Consider the following 23,438-nt stretch of genomic DNA (forward strand, 5'->3'; position numbering starts at 1 on the left):
CGCTCCCATTGGTTGCGGAGCTGGCCGGGCCCAGCGCAAGGACCCGCCCCGCCCGGTGCGGCACCATCGCCCTAGTAACCCGATGCTGAGCCGGGCGCGACCACCCGCGCTGGAGAGGGGAGGCCGCCGCTGCTGCCGCCGCTTCTGTCCTGCTGCCGCATCCCGCGCTGGGGCGGAATCGCTTCGGGATCGCCTCGCTGCGGACCGTCTCCACTTCCCGCCGCTGATGGGGCGCGGGAGGAGGGCGGCGGGGCGGTGAGCGGCGGCGGTGGATCCGTCCCCCCCTCGGGCCGGCGCGCGGTTGGTCGGGCCCGAGAAGATGGCGTCGGGGCGCGGTGAGTGAGTGGGGGGTGCGGGCGCTGCCGGACGGGGCCGGTGCCGGTCCCGCTCCCACGCACGGGGATCCCGTGGGGGCGTGGGCGGGCGGCCGCGGGCCGGCGCTGCCCTGGCGGTACCCGTGTGCATACCCAGCCGGGTGCGGGGCGGGACGGGGCGGGCGTGGGCAGCGGCCGTCCCCACCCACGTTCGGTCGGTGCGTGCGGCTGTGTGTGCTGACCGTGCGCGGTCCGTGTGGCTGTGTTCCCTCCCGCAGGCTGCGTGTCCCCTGGTGCTCCAGCCCCGCGCCCGCCGTAGCTGGCGCCGGGAGGCAGCGGCGACCCCCGGGAGGCGATGGGCGAGTGGGACCGGGTGTTCCGGCAGCACCTGGCGCTGCCGCCGCACCCGCAGCGGGGCCGGGCCCGTCCCCCGCCCCGCTCCACCGCCTTCCGCTGCGTCCTCAAGTACCTGCACGGCGCTGCCCTCTCCCAGGTAGGGGAGATCGGCTCCGCGAGGGGACCCCGCAAGTGTCTTGCTGCGCCCGTTGTTTCTGCTGAGTCTCACTATTCATAGAATCATGAAATAGTTTGGGTTGGAAGGGACCTTACAGATTATCTCCTTCCACTCCCCTGCCATGGGCAGGGCTACCTTCCACTAGATCAGGTTGCCTTTTCCAACCTGCTGGCTTTGAACACTTCCAGAGATGGAGCAGCCACAGCATCTCTGGGTGGCCTGTGCCAGTGCCTCACCAACCTCACAGGAAATATTTTCTCCCTAAGATCAAACCAAAATTGCTCCTCTTTGAGTTTAGCCCCCCTCCTCCTTGTTCTGTCACTTTCTGTGGATGTACAAAGTCACTCTCCATCGTTTTTCTAAGCCCCTTTTCAGCATTCCTGTCTGTGTGTGTGGGCGTGAGCTCCCAGCAGTGTTTTTTAAAACAAGGTGGTTTTGGGGGGAACTAACTGGAAATCTCCTGGAAGCACAAAGCTGTGTTTCAATCCCATGCCTTATTACCTGCAAATCTGACTTAGCATTTAATTAATTTTTCATTTAGGTTTTTGTTAGTTTAGGTAAGTGTATTTGAATTAAAATTTCTGGAAAGCACTTTAACATCAGCTGCCTCTTTATTTTATGCTTAATGTTCAGTTTTCCCACTTCTCCTTTGTTCCGTCAGCCTCTGGCTTGGAGGCAGGTTCTGCACCAATGCACGAAGCTGTCTGTGGCCATGTGCCTGATTTGGGCATCCCTTAGAAAACGGGAATTATATCTCTTACCAAAGTGTGTTCTGAGCTTTGGGGACACAGAGCTGGCCTGTCCCTGAGCATCCCCAAAGCTGGTGTGTTGTGCCTTGCAGGGAGCGGAATACCAGCTGCGCCTCTCCCTTTTCGATGCCACCTACCACCACTTCTTTGGGAGGACGTGGAGGAGCAGCTGGCGAGCTGCCGGCGCTGCCCCACCGCGCTCGGCCAGGGCGGCATTCAATGAGGTAGGGGCTGCCGAGGGTCTGGGGAAACACAGCACCAAACCCTTTTCCCTCCCAGCGCTTCCTGACCTTTTGCCCAGAGTGCATCCCAGACACTGCCCATTTATTAAGCTTTCTGTACGTTTTATTGAGGAAACTGGGCTGCTGGGTTTCCTCTGAGGCTGGTGCCACCGCGGGAGCAGCGATGTGCCACCGTGTGCCACCTGCTGTGTTCAGAGCTGGCGGCAGAGAGCAGTGTTTCCCCACAAGTGGGAAGGAAGGGAAGGAGCAGCTGCCCACCCTCCTGCACGGCGCTTCTCTCCCCTTATCTGGGGACTAAACTCTCCCGAGGCCATGCTTCCATCCGCTGCTGATACCGGCAAACCAGGGTGTCCCTTAAAGGGGAGATCCTGCTGCCCGGTAGCATGATCCATGTTTTCCAATTCATAGCTCCTGTTTCCACCTCCTCAGGGCTGCAGGTGAAGTGGAGCACAGCTTGGCCCTGTGCTTTTCCTTCCTTTACATTGACAGTGACATTGAGGGGCGTTGATGCGTGCGTCTCTCTCCTGAGTGTTTCAGTACCGTCCCACCCTGGCTTGTTTTGAAGACGGATGGATTAAAACTAGGGCAGAGAGTGCTGCAGAGAGAGCTGAATGCTGGGAAGAGCTGCCTTTCCAAATACATTCCCAATGTCTGCAGGCTTCCTGGGTGTTTGCCATGCGGTTGGGAGCAGTTGGCAGGAGTTTTGGGGTGTTGGGGGACTGTGTTGCAGCCTCTCTGTGGTGGCTGAATTGCGTTGCCTGTCCCTGCAGCCGAAGGGCTTGGGGTCTGGCAGAGGAGGGGTGGTCTGCGTGTGAGGTGGGATCTTCTAACTGTGCAGTAGTCAGCAGCTCATTGTTGTGAACAGTTCAGGTGGAGCTGGAATTGATTTGTGACAGGTGAGGGAAGGAGGAACATCCTTGCTCCTCTGCCTGCGTGTGCTCGCCGGCCTCACCAGAGCAGGAGGGCGTGGGGACAGGGATCAGAGTCTGCGTGTGTGGTGGGTTTTGTCCTCAGGGTCTAGGGGAGAGGAGTGCAGTGACAGAAACTGCTGTGTGCATTCAGGAGGGGCCCTTGAGCTCAGTGGCACAGGGGATCCCCTGTAAGGGCTCCCTGTGCCTTTGCAGGGTGAGCCTTGCTCTGCAGGCACAGTGATCAGGTCGTTAATCCAGCACCTTGCAATAAAGGCTAATGGAATAACGATTTATGTCCCGGGGTTGATGCAGGAATGTCTCTCTCTGTTATTCCTTCCTGACAGCCCATATTGCAGTAAACGTTTTCCCTGGAACACTGAGATAATGAGTTTTTAATAGAAAGGTTAACCTAGCTTTAAATTCTATCCTGGGGAGGTGACCTGTGTCCCATCCCCTCCTGCCCTTAGGTCCAGGCTACTCCCATGTCCCTCCCTGCTGCAGGGTGGTTTCCAGCTAATTTTTCCTGCTCTAATACTGTAGGTCTGGGGTGCATCAAAGCCCTGCTCATTCGGGGTCTGCAGCCTGCTAGTTACCCTGGAAAACAGGTGTTGGCAACAAAAAAAAAGTTAGAAAAAAAAGAGATGATGTTTGAGATTTAAGGGCTGAGATTTCATAGCAGTGCCGGAAGTCATTTGCCATTAGCTTCTGTCTGGAAGTTTTAATGGATGTTCTGGTTGTGCCACTGACTGTCCCAGCACAACAGGCACTGCTCTGCCTGTGGCTGCCCATGCCAGCTCTGAAATAGCCCATCTCTCTCCTTTCCATTCCAGGTCGTTTATTTCCACACCTCCTTGAACCACCCTGGCATCGCTGCTGTCGTGGAAGTGGTAGTGATGGGTGGGAAAGGGGATGGGGGCTCTCAGCATCTTTCCTGTGGGTTTGGAATCATCCCCCTCTTCCACGGTGGATCAGAGGTGACAGACCCGGCCACTGAGGACAGAGCGTAGGTTCTCCTGCTGCTGTGTGACATGTCACACTAGGAATTGAGGTGGCAACGTGCACAGCTGCTTTGGGGGGAGAAAGGGTGGTCCTGGGGCTGCAGAAACAGAGCTGGCATTTAGAAGCCTGGAATTCTTCACTCTGGGGAAGCAATGATGGGTTTGGAAGGGATTCCTGTCCCTTCCCTAAAGGACACGGCTTTTCCGGAATGGGTTGGATGGGTTTTGCTGCTGAGCAGGGACTTTGTGGAAGATGGAGATGTAGTGGAAGATGGAGATGTGCTTCAGGGTGGATTTACTGGCCGCTGCGCATGTGCTCTTTGCTTTCAGGCTGAAGCTGTACCATGGGACGCCGCGTGCCCTACTGCACCCACGCTTCCAGGACCCTGTGGAAAGTAAGCAGCAGCCAGTCATGGCATCTCGGTCCCTTCTTGGTGGCTTCTCTTACCCAAATGTGTGTTGTGAGTGTCTGCTTGATGTGGGACGTGGTCCGTGTCCTGGTATTGCTCAGTGGACGTGCCTTACTGCCAACTGGGAATGGCCTGGCTGGGCACACTCAGGTTTTCCTTTGCTCCTAGCACGTGTCTTCACAGATAATGATTCATTCAACATTGGGACTGTGAAGCTGTCTCCCCAGTTTTGGTCATTTTGGGATGTTTTCTTTTCTTTAGAGAACAAATACATGACAGTGATGGAGAAGAGCCACCTGCAGTATGCCCTGAAGTCCCACCAGCCCCTGGAAGCGATATTTCACCTCCTGCCTGAAAACCTGTTGATATCTGGGCTGCAGACTGTTCCTGGCTTGCTGCCGGCACGTGGAGACACAGGTAAGGGCTCCTTCCCTTTCCCTCTGCCTGTGCTGCTCCTGCTTTAAGGCAGCGGGTCCCTGGGAGGCTGTGGGCAGGGCAGGCAGGGCACTGGGATGGGATTTCTGGGAGCACAGTGGTTTCCCTGCAGTGTCTCCCCTTGTCAAGAGCATCTCCTCTGTGTGGGGCCGCAGCCCTCATGCTCAGAGCTCAGTCTGGAATCCATCAAATGGCTCAGTCAGTTCCCTGTCCGTTAATTGATTTGCTCCTGGGAAGCTGCTAGGCATAAGTAATGGTTTAATTGCAGTCGTTCAGCAGAGTCTTGGAAACAGCTTTTGCAGCTTGTTTAAACTCCTCGGAGGTGGGTGCATCATCGAAGGTTTGGGGGGATGAGCTCTTGCCCACTTGGCCTTTGTTAATCTCTCCCTATGGCACTTTGCCCTTCGAGCTTCTGCAATTAAAATACGTGAGCTGAAGATTCAGAAGGTAAAAAATTCTTCAGAGTTCTGCAGCTGAATTATTCTTCACCTTCCTGCCTGGAAAACCTACTGCTGATGGCTTTGGGGTTGTAACTGTTGGTACTGAAGCTGAGCAAGTTTCGAAAGCAGCTGAGTCCCTGTAGGTGTTCAGGCCCGTGCTCAGAAGCTGAGTGGGCAGAGCCACTGCTGACACTGCAGGGCACCCCAGCAGTGGTGGCTTGGGAAACCTGTGGCCACCCCCTTGTTGTTCAGGCGACTGCTTGCAGAAGCCCCGGCTGATGAAGACGGTCACCTGCTATCTGGAGCGGCTTTTCATCCGGTTGTACCCTTCCCTGGAGGAGTTTGAGGAGGAACTGCTGGATTTACTGAACAGCGATCGCTTACTTCAGGTAAGTGGAGTGCTGTGAGGGTGCAGCCCTGGCTCAGGGTGCCCAGACAAGCTGTGGTTGCCCCATCCCTGTGTCCAAGTGTCCAAGCCCAGGTTGGGTGGGGCTTGAAGCAACCTGGGATAGTGGAAGGTATCCCTGCCCATGGTAGGGTGTGGAACAAGAAAAAGCTCAAGGTCCCTTCCAACCCCAACCATTCTGTGATTCCATGATTCTAGGTACTGCCAATGTGCTTGGGGCAGGGGAAGGCACAGTGTAGAGCAGTAATTCTAGTGTCTCCTTTGTGGGTGGGGTGAAAAGTGTCAGATAAATGATGTTCATGCATTTGATTCCCTTGGAGTCTCCAATTTTTTTTTGCTGTGGAAGCCTTTAATTTGCGTCCCTATTGGATTAGCACGTGGGTGCTCTGCGTGGGCTTTGTTTTGAACATCCAGACACTCATAAGCAGAATTTGGGTTTGCTTTGCTGTGGGGAATGCAGAGATGAGATGCAGTGGGTATTGAGCCCATCTCTTTGGAGTGGCAGCCACTGGCCAGGTCCTTTCTTGCCAGATATGGACCAACTCTGCCATAAAGACAAAAGATTTTAGTATCTATCAACTGCTGGGGGAATGGGTCCTGCTTTTTGAGTTTCTGAAGGGTTACCTTAATTCTTCTCACTGTGGTCAGCATGGGGAGTGACGCTGTGCCACCCCGTGCCACCTCGCTGCCCAAGGTGGAAAACATTCCTGTCTCAGGCTAACACCATGCCGGACGGTGAAGAGGTGGTGGTTCGGGAGCGGCGGCTGCACGTTGGCGTCCACAATGGCCTGCGCTTTGTCCGGGCACCACAGGTCACGGTGCTGGTGCCAGAGGCGGAATTGTCACCGGGTGGCAGCTGGGGGGTGCCCAGCTCTGGAGCCAGGTAGGGGGGAGCCCCTCTGCTGCCGGTGCCGCTTCCCTCCTGCCTCAGATGCCTGCCACAGCCGCTTCTCCATCCTGCACAGGGATGCAGGTCAAGCCCTAGCGCTGAGGAGCCGCATCCAGCTGAGTGAAATGGTCCCTCACCCGGCATTTGGGGTCTGCTTCCAGCTGGAATATGTCTTCTGCAGCATGGGGAGAGCCGGTGGGAAGGTAGGGCTGAGAGTGCCTGCTCCTTGTCTCTGTGCGTATGGAAGAGCAGGAATCCATGCTGGAGGAGTGAGTCCTGCTGAGGAACTCCTTCCTCTGCCCCTGTTTCACCATCCTGCTCCTCCAAGTCGCAGTAGCTCCTTGTGCATGGCTGTGCTGTAACGCAGGGCCCTGCAAAGTGTGCGGGTGCCTTCCACAGCACTGCACAAAACCACCTGCATACGGGCTCGGTGAATTATTTTAATTACATGTGGTTGCATTTCTCCACTGTTTATATGTAGATGGAGGAATGTAGCCTGCAGCATTCCCATAGTGTTCTGGCAAGCTAATTTGGAAACTTTCAGCTTTTTTTCTAATATAAAAAAGGCTTTTCTTTAGAATTTGGCATTTATGCTGAAAAGAGGTTAACCCCTCCTGCTTCTTTTTTTTGTTTTTGCCCTGAATGCTGAGGTTTTTCTGGGTGCTTCAGCCTGATGTTCTCAAACTGTAAAGGTGGGAGAAATCTGAGGGTGGTCTCTGCAGTCAATACACTCTCACCTACTTACTGATTCGTTTACTCACATCTTAGTTTAACCTTTCTGCAAGTTAAACCCAGCTCAATGAGTACTGCGTATCCCCTCCAGAGACCTTGTGCTGTTGGAGCCATCAGCTCTTGGCTGTCTGAATCGATGGCCAAGCATTTGTTAGGAGGCTTTAATCGTCCCACTAAGATGTTCATTGAAAATGTAGCAAACGCCTCTTGTTAAGCTGTCCAGAGTCAAAGTAGGGGAAATGGGCATTTATAAAGCAGGATGTGTGTGCCAGACCAGAGAGATTTGTACTGAGAAGGAAGGAGACACTGATCTAAGCTGTTGGAAGTTGTTGTTGGGTCCAGCTCTGTTGGAAAGCTAAAGCCCAAGGTCCCACAGAGATTTGGGGTTCCAGAGGCAGATGGCTGTGTGGGGAGTGCTGGCTGGTGCAGTGGTGGAGCCAGTTCCTGTGGTGCAGCCCTGGGCCAGAGTGGTTAATCCCAAAGCTGCTTGCAAAGCTGATCACCTTGTCCTTGTCCTCGGTGCCATAATTAGCTGTGAGGGGGATGGTGGGTGCTGGCAGAGCCCTCTCTTGTTTCTGTGCCTCTCCTTCGGTGTGAGGGAGGCTGTGGATGTGCTGGGTAAGTGGAAACCTTTCCCCTCTGCCAGGGATGGGGGTCCAACGCATATCCCTTCGTGCAGCTGCTTGAGGGAGGGGTTGCAGATGCATAAGGTCCTGGAAAGTGAAATGTCTCCAGAACAGGATGAAGAGCAGTGGCTTCTGTGATGCCAGAGGCAGGTGTGAGGAGGCATGGTGGGGGACGAGAGCCAGTGCCTGTCTGGTAGCGAGGTGGGGCTGCTTGGTGCTCACTGTGCTCCCCCATCCCCAGGCCCTGTCTGGCAGTGCCCGCGGTGAGGCGGCCGACATGCGCTCGGTGCGCTGGGCTGTCTGGAGCCCTGTCCCGGGCACCGGTGACACCGAGGTGGTCCTGCCCCTGCATGGTGGTGCCCGCCGTGGCCCCTGCCGAGCCTTGGTCTACCAGACCCCGCTGAGCAGCAGGAGCTCCCGGCAGGTAAGGGTGTGCTGGCCCCTGGCAGCTCTGCCTCTGCGTCAGGGCGAGGGAGCCGCTGTCGGAGGCACGAGGGAGGCTACGTGTAACACACTGTCTGAAAGCATTTTTGTTGCCGATTTCAGGGGAAGCACGTGGAGTCTGGGACTGTCCAATTCCATGTTTCCACTGTTTCGGAAGAACATCTTGTAACTGCTGCGGAGATCCTATGTAAAGACAGGGACGAGTCGAAGCAGCCTCCTACGCCATCGCTGAGTGAGTGTTTTCCAGATCGCTGACATTTAAAATATAGATTGTGGCACTGGTGTCTGCTTGGGAGAGAAAACAAGACTTCCAGCGAGTTTCAGCGAGCTAGTTATGAATTACTGGAGTGAAGCAAGTTTTTGTCAAGTTGAATTCAGCTCCTTTTAACTTGTTAAGTTCCCATGTGGTAGTATTGCTGAGCCATGTGCAAAATCCCCAGGGACTGCCAGCACTGCCCCAGCCCGCTCCCATTCCAGGTCACCGGGCGCAGTGGCCACACCAGCAGCACATTCTCACTGCAGGTACTGCTGCTCCTCTCTCTGGATTCAGAGTCTCTCCAGACACGGGGGCAAGAGAGATGTCAGTCATAAGCTGAGGAAAAATAATCTGGTTGTGCCACTGCTGAGGGAGCCTGACAGCAGTGTGGGTTGGATTGATGTGTGCAGGACGTGCTGGTGCCTGGCCAGGGAAGAGCAGGCAGCATCTGTGTGTGTGTACACCGATGCATCTGTCTACAGTTTGGAGCTGTGTGGTCAGGATTCCAGCACCTCTCTGGTCTGTTGGAGATGGAAGGAAAAATGCTGTGGGCTTGGGTTTGGGCACAAAGTTGTGTCCATGCACTGTGCTCCTGAAAATCCTCTCTGGCTGGTTTCTCTCTCATCCCCCTTTTGGGATTGGTGGGAAGCAAACTCCCCTTTCTTTGCAGTGCTGCTCCTGCTGGGGTCCCAGCTGTGTCTCAGGGTGATGCTTCAGGCAGCAGGCAGTGTTTCAGTGTGTGTCACATCTCCCCGGCTCTCTGATGAGCCAGTCCATGGTCCACCAGTGGGTTGCTGTTCCATGCCGGCTTCAGTGCTGTGGTGTCTTCCACACGATGGCAGTGGCACCATGGCTTTGCTGTGACAAATCCTGTGTTTCTGCCAGTGAGGAGCCAGCACTGCTGCTGGGAGGGGCCTTGGAGAAGAGAGCTTTAGGGAAGGATGAAGGAGTCTGGTGATATTGGGGTATGTGGGGTTCATCTCCCTGCAGCACAGGCTGCATCATGCAGATACCTTCCTGGTGCTGCCTGAAAAGTTTTTCCTAGTGCCTTTCAGCTGTAGGTGGCTGGGATGCTGATGGAGTTGTGGTGTAGTGAAGGGAGAGGGAAGCAAATGCTGACGCTGAGTTTCCATCCTGGTGCTGGTCTGGTGTGCTCTAGCTTGGGGGAGTGTGCTGGGCTGTGGGCTGTGTCCCTAGTGAGGGGAGATCCCCATCAAGGTGATTTTCAGGGACAAACTCCATAGCATTTTCCCGGCTCCTGGGGGCTTATGGCACCAGGGAGAGCTTGCAAAGTGCAGCGGTGGTCCCAGAGCTGTGCCCCTCCAGCCTGTATCCCAAGGTGCTGAAGGGACTATTGGGTTAACTTTTTGTAGAGCTCTGTTGAGAAACGTGCTGCTGTCTGGCCCAGGGGAGGCTGAGAGCTTCTTCTGTCAGCTCAGATGCTGGTACTGCTGCTGTATCTGTCCATCCTCTTCTTAACGCCAGCCAAAGCCATCCTAACTGGAAGGAAACAGTATTTCAGGCACGAGGGAGACGGGGTGGTTTCCTTCACACAGCAGCCAGCACGGAATAGCTGGGATATACGTGGTGGGGAAAGCAAATTAAGGTCTCGGCATCACGTGGATGCAGAGATGGAACATCTGTGCCCCTGCTCTGCCGCGAAGGACCCGCGGCTCCACGGCGCAGCGAGCTCAGCTGTGCCGGCGCAGGGAGCAGCCAAATATAAACAGGATAAAGCTCCCACCGTTTCGGGGCACAAATGCTCGAGCAGATGAAGGGAGTGACAAAAAATAACAGAGAAGCAATGAAAACCTTAAGTATCCTAAAACTTTCACGTCTCATTAAGCATCCCACTTAGGCAGCACCATGTGGCCGTGGGGCACCGCGGCGCTGTCAGGGGATGGGGGAGCTGCTGTTTGTGGCAGAGCTAGCCTGATTCCCGGCAAAATAACGGATGGATCTGGAGACGTGCTGTGTTAACCCCCAAGCAGCAGTCTTACTGGGAAATAAGTAAAGTGAAATGCTGCTTGGGTAAGCTTGGGTAAGCTGCTTCGCTGTGCTGCCTTCACCCCTAGAATTGAAAAGGGCTGGTGGGAGGACAGGGCAGGTTTGGTGGTGGTGGGTGCAGCTGCAGTTATGGGGCCTGGGGGTGATGGCTCCTCTACAGCATCTCTCCTATCCCTCTCCACAGGAGTGCCAACCCCACGGCAAGTGCCAGTCTCCCCACGGGGACCAGGGGTAAGTGCCACATGCACCAGTGGGGGTGGGTGGTGGGCATTCCCCAGGGGATGGCCCATATGTAGGATGTGCTTCTGGACCCATCCTCTGCCTGTTTTCCTTTCTGCTGCGGCCAAGAGGCACCAAGTGTCCTCAAATCCACCTCCTCCAGGCAGCAAAACAGCTCCTGCCTGTGATGTGCTGAGTGAGGTTCCCTGTGCTCTTTTCACACCCCAGGAGTGAGGGCAGCTCTGGTTTTTGACAGTCCAGATTTGCTGGGTGCTGTCGTCCCCGGTATGTGCTGACAGTGACACACAGTTTGTTCATGCAGAGCTCCCAGGATTTAAGGAGAGCTATGAATACTGAGAGGCCTCTTTATGCTGTTTTATATCTTGATGCAGGAATCAATGCACACAAATATTTTTGATGAAATGAAATGCCTCATAAGGCCACATTAAACAGTTTGATCTTCCTGCTGCATGTGCTCATCCCTCCTCTTGCCAAGGGAGCGAGCAGCAGGGAAATGGCAGCGGAGGTGCAAACCCTTGTGTGGCCAAGCTGTGCCACTTCCTGGTGGAATGACAGCACTGGGGCACGCAGTGGCCGAGCTCCTTTAGCGAAGAGGGGCTGCTGGTCGACCTTGCCACAGAGACTGCCTCAGGGGGCTGCGGGTGCTCACACTCACCACTCTCCCACCAGCTCTCGGTGTCACAGCTCGTGGCCTCGCCACGGGGCACAGGCCAGACCCTGCAGCAGGATGCGGGCATCACCCACCTGGAGGTCGACCTCGGCTCACCGGATGCAGAGCCCTGTGCCAGCGACCAGCTGCGGGCGCTGCCCTTCACCCCGCTGCAGCTGCCCATGGCTGCTGTGGGGCTGCAGGCATGCAGGTGATGCTTGGCTGCCCCTCCCCAGGTTCCTGTGGCCCCATCACCTGGCCTGCCAGGGTTCCCGTGGCCCCTTCTGTGGAGCTCACTGCTATTCCTCCATCAGTTCCCGTGTGTCCCTGTCTCGCGCCTCGCTGGCGCGCCTGCACGCCGCCGGCTTTCCGGACATCCTGGACTGTAACCAGGAGCCAGTGGAAATCTCGGAGCCAGTGGAGCTGGGCAGTTTCAACCTGCGGCTGGAGGAAGCTGACCCTCTACAAGGCAATGAAATAGTCCTGCAGTTCCTGGCGTTTGGCAGGTGGGATGGCAGCTTGGGGTCTTGTGTGGGCAGATCCCAAAGGCCTCCTGGGCAGAGTCCTTTCCCCAGATTCCCCCAGCCCACTTCGCTGTCCTTGCAGAGGTGCCTCTTCTAGCACCTGCCATGGAGGCAAGGCCCTAGAGGGTTTTTGTGATGATTCTTTTGTCCTTCCCGGGCACTTTTAAGTCATAATCCAGTTTTTTTTAGTTGGATCCATGAGCCACAATGTGATGTCAGAGCTCATTAATGCAGGGTTTCTCCAGAAATGCAAATGGAGTTGGGAAAGTTGGCACCCAGGGAGTGGCTTTGGCTGGATAAGGCCCCGCTTCTGTTTTTTCCATGGCTGGCAGTGTGCTGTGGGAAGGTAACACGCTGCCTTTGCTGGGCGCCTCCATCACAGCATATGGCAGGAGACAGCTGGAATTACAAAGCTTTTTGGAAAGTTAAGGCAAACCGTATGGCCGCTGTCTTCAGAAAAGTCCAAATACTTGTGGTGCTGCCAATCTTCTCTTGTTCTTCCGCCTCTTGGCATGTGCCAAATGCACGAGGAGCTCGTGATAGAGTGGCAGTGCTGTGCCACAAGTAACTCAAACCCCTTTCTCTCCTCAAGGGATGCCCAGGGTAGCACGGAGGGGCCGTGGCCGAGGACTGTCTTCCTCACCTTCCAGTTCTACCGTTTCCCACCGGTCACCACGCCCCGGCTGCAGCTGGTCAGCACAGACAGGGGGCCGGCAACCGGGCTGGCTGTGCTGGCGCAGCTCCTTGTCCGGGTCAACGAGGACGGGACCCTCAGCACCAGTAAGCTCTGCTTTTAGCATCTGTGTGTGGCTGCTCCTATTCTGTTGAGTGGGTTAGGCTTGCCTCTAGCCTGAGGGATGGGCTGGTGTCTGTTAATAGCAAACCTCTGCTGGTTTGCACATCATGAAAAACATTCAAAACGTCAAATGTTTGAAGTAAAGCACTGAGTGTCAGTTGCGTGAGGTGCACGTTGAGGCTGCCCACCACGCCAAATGCCATGTCTGTGACAGTGTGGTGTCTTGCAGGACCACCGGGCTTGCAGCTGAAGTACATGGTGGATCCGGCTTTCCTGCGGCCCGGGGAGCAGCGCTGGTTCCTGCGGTACCTGGCCGAGCACAGCCTCCAGATTGATGTCTGGGATGGAGACTCCCTGCTCCATGTTGGGTCTGCTGCTGTTAAACTGGAGGTATTGGTTAGGTTGAAGGTCTTTTCCCATGGCTGGGAGTGCTGAAGGACCCCCCTGCCTGTGTGGAGTGCTTGGGAGGAGCCCAGCTCTCCCTTTGGTCCTCTGTTGAGAGGCTGTTGCGTTGTCCTTGTGTCTTCAGTAATGGAGATGCTGTCAGCCCCTCTGTGTAGCCAAGTCTGGTGTCAGCTTGACAAGCCCTTAATCACAGGATTTGTTATCTTTTCCTCCAAAGTGATGACAAAGCATTAACTTTCCTTGCCCTTCCCTGGAACTCTGGCAGTATTTTAGCACTAAGCCCTGCAGAGCCAGGACATCCAGTGTCATTCGTACCCAGACCCCTTGACCCTTCCGGACCAGACTCCCTAGTAACTCGTTGCACCTTTTCTGTCCTTGCCTTTTCCCCAGCCCCTGCTGCGCCAGGGCCAGAGGGCTGTCAGGACCTACCATGAGCTGGAGGTGGCCACGACTGAGTATGAGCCGGACGGGACGGTGATGGGCCGCGAGGCTCTGCGGCACGGTGCCCTGCGGCCCCTCGGTGTCCGTGTGGCTGTGAGGGGCCGCCTCCACCTCTGCCTGGCCAATGTTGGTGAGAACCCACTGCTCATGCGACCCAAAGGCTTGGGTGGGGCACGCAGCATGTGGAGGGCTGTACCTGAGTGAGACCCAGGCTGATGGGGATGTCATCCTTCCCAGAACCTGCTGGCTGCTTTTATTTTATATATTTAATTCTGTGTCCTATAAATGTGCAGTGACTCCAGGTTTTAAAATCTTATCTTCAGAGGAGAGATTAGCTCCATATAGGATATCTTCAATCGTCATTTCCATACTTTGCCTGCAAAGGGCCGATAAGCTCCTGGGAAAGAGAATCTGAGATCCACAACCCAGGGAGTGGTTTAACTCACACCCTGACAAAGAAGAAGGACCAAGGGAAGAAGTAGAGCTGCTGTGCCAGGACAGCAGCTGCCCTTTGGTGTTTTTCCCATCCTCTTTTTTTTTTAAATTTCAAAATATTTTTAGATATAGGATGGCAAAGCTTGGTGCCCTTTCCTGAAGGATGGGGATGGGATGTGTAGGCTGGGCAAATAGCCGGTGGGTTTAGAGCCTTGTGTGGCTGCACTTGGCACAGCCTTTGTGGGAGTGGGGAGATGCAGCAGCATGTGGCCATGCTGTGGGAGGCAGAACACAGAAATGGAAGCAGGAGCCGGTGAGGGGCTCAGGATGGTGTGTGCTGTCCGTGCTGCTCCATCACTGGGCAGGTGGCTGTGTGATAGAACAGGCCCTGGGGAGAACATGAGGCTCTTAGGGCATCACTGGCTTCCAGATATTCCCTCCTGCTTGTGTAAATTGGCTGAACAGAGCTGCAGGGAGGTAAAAATTGGCAGTAGATTTTATAACAATGAAAACGGATGGTTTCCACTCCTGTCTCTGCTCGTGGCAGGTCACCCGTGTGAGGAGACCCCAGGGCAGCTGCCATCCCAAACTCATATTGTCACTGCACCAGACAGCACTGTCACCACCCCACGTGGCAGCTGGCGCTCCCCGAACACTGCTGGTGGTGAGTCCTGCTGGGGCTTGGCCTGTCCCCCATGGGTTGAGGTGGGCAGGGTCTCTGCTGCTGCAGTGTCACCTGTGCATCAGCTGCCCCCTCTGCTGCTCCCCTTCCCATCCCTGCAGCTTTGTGGGGGCCTTGGGGACTGCAGTATCTTGGGGTCCTTCCTTGGTGCCACGGTGCTCTCTCCCCACAGGTGGGAGGACGGCGTGGGCACGGAGGCTGGTGGATGTGGACAATGAGCTGGAGGCCGCACTGCGCAGTCGCCGGCCAGAAGTGAGCCTGGACACCCTGGCCACCCTCAGTGAGGCCGTGTCCACCCACTGGCTGCAGCACATGGTGCTGGTGTGGCTGCACGAGGGTGCTGGTGGCAGGAGGGCGCGGGCTGGAGCCCCTGTGGTGGCTCCGGGCTTATGGTTCCTTCTCTCCTGGCAGGGCTGGCCGAAGCAGCGTACCTGGGACCTGCAGGTCATCAATGCCTACCGGGATCACATCAAGGGAGAGAGCATCTACCAGATGCTCAGCCAGGCCATCACAGCCACCCGCACTGTCCACGCCGTGCTGGGGACAGCTGAGTTCTTTGAGTTCGCCCTGAAGAACCCATACAGCGTCCAGCACACCGTGACCATTGAGGTCGACCACCCTGAGCTCAGGTGGGGGCTCCTGTGTGTGCCTGGGGAGATGCCAGGGTGGCATCAGCTCCCACCCAGTCGTCACCAGCACCTCTGCTGCTCACTGCCCCAGTGTCATACTGGACCCGAGGGAGTGGCGCCACTTCAAAGAGCTGACCAAGAGTGTTACACCGGTGGAGGAGGATATGTTCCATCTCCGTGATGACCTCAAGCCTCAGGTCTACCTGCGCCCCAGTGAGACTGTCCGCATCCCCTTCAAATACCAGACCTTCTCTGCAGACCCCGCCGTGGTTGCGGCACAGGTAGGCACGGGCCCGTTTTGAGCTGTTCCTGGTAGGAAGTGTTCCCCTCGGCTGTGTTTGCCGATGCAGAGCAGGCTGGTACAGCCATGGGGAGCACCACGCAGCTGCAGCGATGCTGCACCCTCAGGGAACTCACTCTTGCATCCCGCAGGGGCCAGCTGGGCTGGGCACCGGTGCCAATGCAGACACTCACTCCCTTGGGAAGAGCGGGGCCAAGCAGACAAAGCTCATCCAGGTTAGGGAGCCAGGTGAAACAGTGCTTGAGGGGCTGCATGGGAGGAGCAGAATCACTGGAAAACCCCATCCCTCTCCCGCTGGCCCCCGGGACAGGTCTCCTTCCAGGTGAGCGGGGGGAAGCCCATTGCGCTCCTGCGGGTGAAGGTGGAGCCGCAGCCCCATGTGGTGGACCAGACCTTCCGCTTCTACCACCCAGAGCTCACTTTCCTGAAGAAAACCATTCGGCTGCCTCCCTGGCACACCCTCCCTGGTGAGTCCATGACATGTCTGGCAGGGTTTGGGGTCTTCCCTGTTAGTCATCGTCTGTGGTTCATGGAGCCTTTCTGGAGGCACAGCAGCATTCAGGGAGTACATTGCTGCTTCCTCACCCCTTCATGGCCCTGGGCTCCTCACTTGCTCTCCTTCCATCTTTCTCCGTTAACTTCAACCCAAATTCCCTGCACCTGCACACCCGTGTGGTTTGCTGGCAGTCCAGCAGGAGGGGTTCTGTGTGCAGCTGTGTGGGGTGCAGAGGAGAGGCACAGGCAGAGGAAAAGCTGAAGGTGGTTTCCTCGGTCCCTGTCCACAGGCACGCCGGTGGGGGTGCCAGGCGGGCAGCCCGAGATGTTTGTTCGCTGCAGCGACCCTGACATCATTTGTGAAACCAAATCCTTGGTATGTTACACTTCGCCATCGCTGTTCTTCGCGTCCTTCTCCTGCAGTTTATTTTGGTTGGCAGAGAGCTGCCGATGTGGGTGCAACCACAGAGCTGTGTACCAGCCCGTGGCACTGACACAGTGGCAGCGATGAAGCTGGAATTGCTTTTTATTCCCAATTAAAAGGAGCTGCATTGTTTTGGCGGGGGAGGCTGAGCATTGCCCCTTATCGCATCATGCAGCAGCCTGTGCTCGCTTGTTCTTTTGAGCAAGTACCAGATGATTCAGATGCTGGGGAAAAGCAGCCTTTTGTTGGGCTGGGATAGACCTTCCTGCTGCTCAGGGTATCCGCAGCTGCCGGCAGCGTGTGGTGGGACGGTGTGTCCTTGGGGTGCACAGCAAAGCCTGTCCCTGCTGAAGGACGCTGAGGCAGTGGGGCAGCTCCGTGCCCAGCCCTGCACCATCCCGCTCTCTCCCTGAGCAGAAGGTTCTCCTGGGCTGGCTCCACAGCAGGAGGGGATGGAAGGGAAAAATAGGCTTGGGCATGTCCATGCAAATGGCGACGAGGGATAGTTGCTAATTGCTGTTGCGGAAATGCGTTAGTATGGTAATTGGGTTAGGGCTTGTTAGAAAACTTGCAGAAAATTTGCCAAAATTTGATTACAGATACAGACCTGGAATGTGATAGTCATTTGTATCCTCTTTTGTAATTAAAAATACTGGGGGAGCTCAGCCAAGCTGTATAATAACTTAATAACATAGTTTAACGAGGTGCTGAAAGCATCTGCTTTCATAAGGGAGTTGGTGGTGGTTTCCCCATTAAGGGGAAGACACTTTTGGGGTCCTCATTAGCTGGTCAACTGCTGGGACAATGCTCTGGTGTCTATGCAGGGGCCTGGCGAGCCACAGGACATCTTCCTCAAAGTAGCTGGAGGACCAAGCCCGCAGATCAAAAAGTTCTTTGTTGCTATTTATACGTAAGTAGCAGGACCCCAAAAGGGTGGGGAACGTTGACTCCCGTGGTGTGTGGCGAGCCCTGTCCGTCTGTCCGTGCGCAGGGACACCTGGCTGGCAGCGCCTGTCCAGATCTGGCAGTTCTACCTGCACTCGCTGCAGCGCCTGGACGTCGCCTGCACGGCCGGGCAGCTCACCCGCCTCTCCCTGCTGCTGCGCGGCACCGCGGCCCCACGGAGGGTGCAGGCCTTCACCTCCCACCCCCAGGAGCTGGAGGTAACCCTTGTGGCGGGCTGGGGGCTGGCTGGCCTGGGCCAGCCCAGAGAAACCCCCTCCAGAAAGCAAAAGGCAACCCACTCGGAGTTGTGAACAACTGAGAACCGTAAAGCATTTGTGATAATTATCTTTTGATTAGAGCTGTCATGTGTAGGATCATTGGCGCGAAACCCCGGAGGGCAAATTATCTGCTTTAATGAGACTGTCTGAAGACTCACAATTTCTTTAGAATTTGTTCGTCCGTAATTGGAAATGTGAATAATAAAAAGGGAGAAAACCTCCATTGCTGTCCCGTAAGGGAAAGGCAAAGGCTCCTCAGGCAAAGCCTATGTGGGGGAACCCCTGGGCTGGGGAGGCCCTGGCTGTTCCCAAGTGGCTCTTGTCCTTCCTGACACAAATTAGTCCCAGAGTATTCCTGGGGATGGGAGGGACGGGATTCAATAGTGGTGGAGTAGGGGTACAGGCTTTTAAGAGCATTTTGGTCTAATTGATGCTCCAAGCTGGACTTTTCAGGGCTGGGATCAGCTGTTGTGGGTGGCTGTACCTCCAGGTGTCGTTCCACAGGTGGATCCAAACGGTGCCTTCCTCCTCCCTGCCAATGGCATCCAGGACCTGTACATCGGTGTGAGGCCACGGCGGGCTGGCAGCAAGTTCATCTACCTCAACCTGGTGGATGTGGAGTCCCACCAGCTGGTGTCCTCCTGGCTGCTCTGCCTGTCCTGCAGGCAGCCTCTCATCTCCAAGGTACGGCAGCTCTCGCGACTGAGAAACGTGGTGATGGCGCCGGATCAGTGGTCTCAGTTCAGCCAATAACCTGGGGCCATCTTCTGCTTCTTCCTCTCTTTCCATCTGTGGTTTTTTTGGCACTTGCCACCATAAACACACATTTAGCCCTTGGGATATTTGACTAATCTCACTGAAGCCCCTGGTAAAATGTCTTTTAGGCTGTTTTGGAGGCAGCCCCATGCTGAGGAGCGGCAGCTCGGAAGTATTCCCGGTTGTGAAATTAGAGCTGCAGCATGCTGCTTTCGATTAGCGCTGTGCTGGCGGAGGCCTTGCCTCAAAGACAGAAAATTAGTTTTCCTGGCTAATGTGTTCCTTCTAAAAATGTTTTCCTGAACCCCTTGGTACTGGGAAAGGTTCAGATTGGCATTTGCACTGCTACCCCATTGTCCTGCCACATGCTGCTTGTGCTGTGGGGTGTTAAGAGAATCACAGAGTAGTTGGGGTTGGAAGGTGCTGTTCAGGGTCATCAAGTCCATCTAGTTATCTGAGGGAGCACCACAACTCTCCCTGGGAATGAGAAGGAGCTGGCTAGTCTCCACTGCTCTGCCAGCCCTTTGTCCTTCACACTCGTAATTAATTGTTGCTGCTTTTGATCAAGGGTGGGTTCTTTCTGCTGGCTGGCAGAGCAGATGTGAGGTGTGGGAGGGGAGGGAAGGGAAGGCAGCGTGTGGGAGGCAATTCTCTGTGGTGGGTTTGGGGGAGTGCCCGTTGTGGCTGCTGCCCACCTTGCCATCTGTGCCGCCTTGCCACGGCCCCTGCTTGCCCCACAGGCCTTTGAGATCTCGCTGCCCGCGGGAGGTGGGAGAGGCTGCAACAAGCGCATCACCTACACCAACCCCTACCCCTCACCCCGGCTCTACTTCTTATGCACCAACCGCCCCGACCTGCTGCAGTTCAAGGAGGACTCCTTCGAGGTACGTCCTGCTGCCAACACTCCCCCCTCTTCAGGCCCCTCATCTGGCCAGACCAGGCGATGCTGGGTGGGTGCCCGGCACGAGGGCCACCCTGGCCTGGGGAGAGTGGGCACCTGAAGGGCCCTGGCCAGGTGCTGCCACCTCCTCCGGCCCTCTCTCCCGCAGGTGGCCGGAGGGGAGGTGTACACCATTGGCCTGCGCTTCGCCCCGAGCCCGACCGTGGGGGAGGAGGAGATCCTGATTCACATCAACGACCACGAGGACAAGAACGAGGAGACCTTCTGCGTGAAGGTCCTGTACCAGTGAGGCTGCCCGCCTGCCACTGCAAAGCTGCTGGTTCCTGCGCCAGCCCAGCGGCTTCGTCAGCACCGCCTCGGGGGTACCCGTGTCTGTCTGAGCGTGGTCATGACCCCCAGCCCCTCACTGTCACCTTGCCAGGCCGGGAGGTCTCTCTGTCACTGGGGTCCCTGGGCACTGCTGTGAGTGCTGGTGGTGCCGAGCGGCTCCATCCGCCCCAATCGAGACGAGTGGATGTGTTTGTTACGGCACTTTGTGACTGCAGGATCTGTATTTTTGTTAAGTGTGACGATATTTTAGGCACCTTGAATCTTTTTTTAACTTAAAAAGTTTGCAGATTTGATTCTGCGGAATATTTTTAAAGTATATTTTATATTCTACAGAGAGTTTTGTACACACTAAGGCAGTTCTATGGGATTTTTGATACTTCTTACTCATCCTTGAACCATAAAAATTGCTGTACGTAACTGTCAGAGTGTGGCAGCATTTTCTTCTCGGGGAGGTGGAAATCCTCAGCATCCTTGTCCTGTGGAGATGAGTGCTGAAGGTCCCCTGTGTCACCCCCATCCCCTGGAGCATCCTGGGGGTCAGGGCAGGGACTGTAAATGGGACTGGGAGGGAAGAGCAGCCCACCAGCTCTGGAAATGCTGCCTCACTCTCCACAGGCTTGAGGCTGGTGAATTAGTGGCCCCGATGAAGTCGGGTGCCGAGTTCCTCTGCCTCCCTTGAACTGATGGGAAATGACAGCTCATATTTTAGAACTGATTATACTGTCTGCAGCACAGAGAGGCCCTGGAGTTGGGTTATTAAAGTAGATTAGCTGAATAATTTTTATTACATTTTCACACAACGATATTTCTTGAGGCTTATGAATGAGCTGGTGCTGTACCTGCAGCACAGGCAGCTCGAGTGGTGAATGATGTGCCAACGTTCAGGGGATGCCAGCACAGGGACTCGAGCTGAGCTGGTGCTTGAATGGTGCTGCCTGCTGCCCTGCAGCACACATCTGTGGCCCAAGAGCTACAGAACTGTCATTAAGAAAAGTTGATAAAACTTTTCCTGTAGGAAATACAAATGCCTTGTGTCCCAGCTGCTTGGCATTATGGCCATGGCCCTTGGAATTGCTGCTGCTGCTGCCTCTCAAACTCACAATGAGCGTGGGGGCAGCTTCCTGGGTTCCCACTTGTTAATAAAGTCATCCCTGCTGATGACAATGAACTCGAGCACCCGTGCCTGGCATGCAGCTTGGTGTGCTCTTCCCATTTGCATTCATGTCAGGAAGGAAACTGGATTCCAGTAATGACGGAATTAATTTGCTCTAAAAATCTCGGTTTGTGTCTCATCACCGAGGTGTACAGAGAGGGAAGGATTGAGAAGCCCTTGCCATGGGTTCAGTAATTTTCTGTGGTGTTGTCCCTCTTGGAGTAGACGCAAATGAGACCTTTTGGGGACTGGAGTGTCACTGCCTTGGCAAAGGCATTGGTGGAATGGCACCAGAGGAATAAGGAGAGCAGGGAGACCTGGCCCCCAGCACCTGGGCTAGGGAGGGGCAACTAAAAAATGGCAACTAGTAATGAGAAAATAAGGTAAAAAGAAAAGTAAAACCAACATAGGAGTTGGGGGCGAAGCTCCCTGCAGCAGCTGAAGGCCCTTTGGGAAACCAGCTCTCAGGCTGCCTGAGCCTCAGCAGGGTTTGCCGCCAGCCCAAACTTTTAAACCCAGCTTGTTTTCCCCATTATGAGAAGGAAATTGCGACTGCCTGAGAACCCTCTAATTAAACAAAGCCTCACCATAATATTTGCTGGGAGCTTGCCAGCCCTGTAATATGACATTACCGGGCATCTTTATTAGCTGAAATGAGTATTTAGCGCCTCTGCCAAACTGAAAGCTGATTGGGACGCGTGGAAGCAGCACAGCAGCATCCAGCAAAGGCTCCTGTGACCTGCTGGAGAGGCAGCATCACCCTGAGGGGCTTCCCACTAAGACAAACCCTCTCTTGGTTATTTCCATGTCACCAAAATGCAGCCCAGCAGCCCCAGCGTGGGAGTTTGGGAGGTTTATTCCCCGTTTCTCCCACTTGTCTCTCTGAAAGCACATCACCGACTTGATAAAACCTGATTTAATGGTTACAAAACCCAGAGATAAAGCTGCTCTTAATGGATTTCTTTAAGATCAAGGCTGTCAAATAGGAGGCTCAGAATCCTTTCTACGGTGAGAGCGACTATATTAAGTGCACTCAATCACGCCCAGGCGAAGGTTCCCTAAGCGAGACGCTGGCTGGAGGAAATGCATTTTATTAGCGTCTCCGGAGAAAGGAGTCAGGCAGGAGGGATGAGGAGCCTCCGAGCTGCAGTGGCTGTGCTCCCATTCAGCCACAATGGATGGGGTGTGGAGGACTTTGCAAAGCACATCCTCACTCCCTGGTTGGTCCCGCAGGGAGGAGGGTGATGGGCACCTTGGTGACATTGCAGGATGGTGACATTGTATGGCTGTGGCCTCTGCCCGGGACAGGAGCTGGCCTGGGGGAGAACTCCCAGGAAAGGATGCTCAGCTGGGGATGCTGCTCAAAACCACACCTCAATATCCACCCAATGGAGCTCAGCTCCTGCAGGGTCTGTGGAGAGTGGGGCATCCAAGGGGGGGGGTGATGCTCAAAGGCTTTTGGGGGTGTCAGATGGGACTCACCCCAACTGAAGGGAGGGGTGAAGGAAGGAGCCTTGTCAGCTCTGGGCAGACCAAAGCTTAAAACACAGATTAGTTTTTCATAACAATTCGCAGCTCCATAATGAGAAATTTGCAGCAGTTCTAAACTGCCAGTTGCTTTTAAATCATTTCCCGTCTTTCTGTCTCAGGCTTGACATTTGATGATGAATTGAGTCTCCGTGTTCATTTACCCCACTGATTTACTGTACGGAGGTGGGAAACTGCAGCCACCTTAGTGAAGGTCAACATGGAGCATTTGCCTGTAATTTCCAAATACTATTAAGGTTTTTAAATAAACCGTGTGGGTGCTGTAGGCAACGAAGGCCCCTCTGGCAAGGCTGATGCTGCAGTGGATCCTGCTGGGTGGTGAGAAAGGGTTTGTGGGAGCAAGAGTGGATCACTTGGCTCGTCAGCATAAGGGTACATCAGAGTGCACCCCAAATTCATGCTTAGAGAGCACTTGATTTTAGGGGCACAGCGATCTGGGCACTGACAGCTGCTCCTCACCTCCCAGCCCAGATTAGCATCGGGTTCTCATCCTGCTTTCCCCTGGCTCGCCGAACCCCGCACTCGTCCCTGGGAAGGTGGAGGGAGCTGCCCCATGGCTTCCCCAGAGACGCTGGCCTTGTCTCCTGCTGCAGGACCTGGTTGTTTGCGGCTGTGAATCTGTTTGGCAGGTGTGAGCAGAGCGGGCTGTGCCAAGAGGTTCGGCTGCGCAAATGTCACACAGATCTTATCTCAGGGGAAACATCCTTCAGTAATTACAGTAAATGAAAAGTCCTGGAATCAAAGCCTTGGAGGCTCCAGTCTTCTGTTTATCTCCAAAATATGAAGTATGTGTGGAGGGAGCTGGGAGATGGTGCCGGTGGATGCAGTCCCTGCGGTGTGGGGATGGTGTCAGGGTTTGCCTTCGCCCAGGGTGCAGGCAGGAGGATGCTCTGAGCTCTGCCTGCATCAGCCATCTGCCCCCTTGCTGCAAATTAATGAGCAAATTCAGAAAAAAAAAAAAGAAAAACTCTCTACATGGATAATTTGTGCCCAGAAAAGGGGCCAAATGAATTAAATAAATCCTTTGCTGCTACACTGGTCCCATTTGACTCCCTGCCTTTCACAGCAACTTTTCAATCCTAATGGTATCAGATACCCTTTTGGCACCCATTTTCAGAGCTGCATCCCCCCCC

At 55.1% G+C, this 23,438-nt stretch overlaps 1 protein-coding gene across 2 annotated transcripts; it reads left to right on the forward strand.

The window, feature by feature from the left end:
• Nucleotides 1–106: 106 nt before the first annotated feature.
• Nucleotides 107–23,048, forward strand: NPHP4 (nephrocystin 4). 2 transcript variants are annotated; one of them, XM_039563898.1, is made up of 29 exons: nt 107–335; nt 593–807; nt 1,670–1,801; nt 3,561–3,733; nt 4,059–4,123; nt 4,400–4,555; nt 5,266–5,402; nt 6,136–6,302; nt 6,385–6,511; nt 7,908–8,090; nt 8,213–8,342; nt 10,558–10,604; nt 11,283–11,473; nt 11,577–11,768; nt 12,379–12,566; nt 12,812–12,972; nt 13,378–13,558; nt 14,411–14,527; nt 14,718–14,797; nt 14,957–15,174; nt 15,266–15,455; nt 15,607–15,690; nt 15,786–15,942; nt 16,261–16,346; nt 17,219–17,304; nt 17,386–17,557; nt 18,122–18,301; nt 19,114–19,257; nt 19,423–23,048. In XM_039563898.1, exons 2-29 carry the CDS (start codon nt 670–672, stop codon nt 19,561–19,563), a joined length of 4,023 nt encoding a protein of 1,340 aa, XP_039419832.1. In that variant the 5' UTR covers nt 107–335; nt 593–669; the 3' UTR covers nt 19,564–23,048. The 2 variants fall into 2 exon arrangements, with proteins under 2 accessions (XP_039419832.1, XP_010404143.2); XM_010405841.4 differs by lacking the exons at nt 107–335; nt 593–807; nt 1,670–1,801; ... (1 more) ...; nt 4,059–4,123; nt 4,400–4,555 and having other exon boundaries at nt 5,316–5,402; nt 6,114–6,302.
• The last annotated feature ends 390 nt before the right edge of the window (nt 23,049–23,438 follow it).

Source organism: Corvus cornix, chromosome 21 (assembly GCF_000738735.6).
Source record: "Corvus cornix cornix isolate S_Up_H32 chromosome 21, ASM73873v5, whole genome shotgun sequence".
Taxonomy (NCBI): Eukaryota; Metazoa; Chordata; class Aves; order Passeriformes; family Corvidae; genus Corvus; species Corvus cornix.

Bases quoted from the DNA above. Each gene is read 5' to 3' on its own strand.
- NPHP4 (XM_039563898.1), top strand. From the start codon at position 670: ATGGGCGAGTGGGACCGGGTGTTCCGGCAGCACCTGGCGCTGCCGCCG. The intron at 5,403-6,135 runs GTAAGTGGAGTG...TTCCTGTCTCAG, and splicing joins ACAGCGATCGCTTACTTCAG to GCTAACACCATGCCGGACGG. The intron at 15,456-15,606 runs GTAGGCACGGGC...TGCATCCCGCAG, and splicing joins CCGCCGTGGTTGCGGCACAG to GGGCCAGCTGGGCTGGGCAC.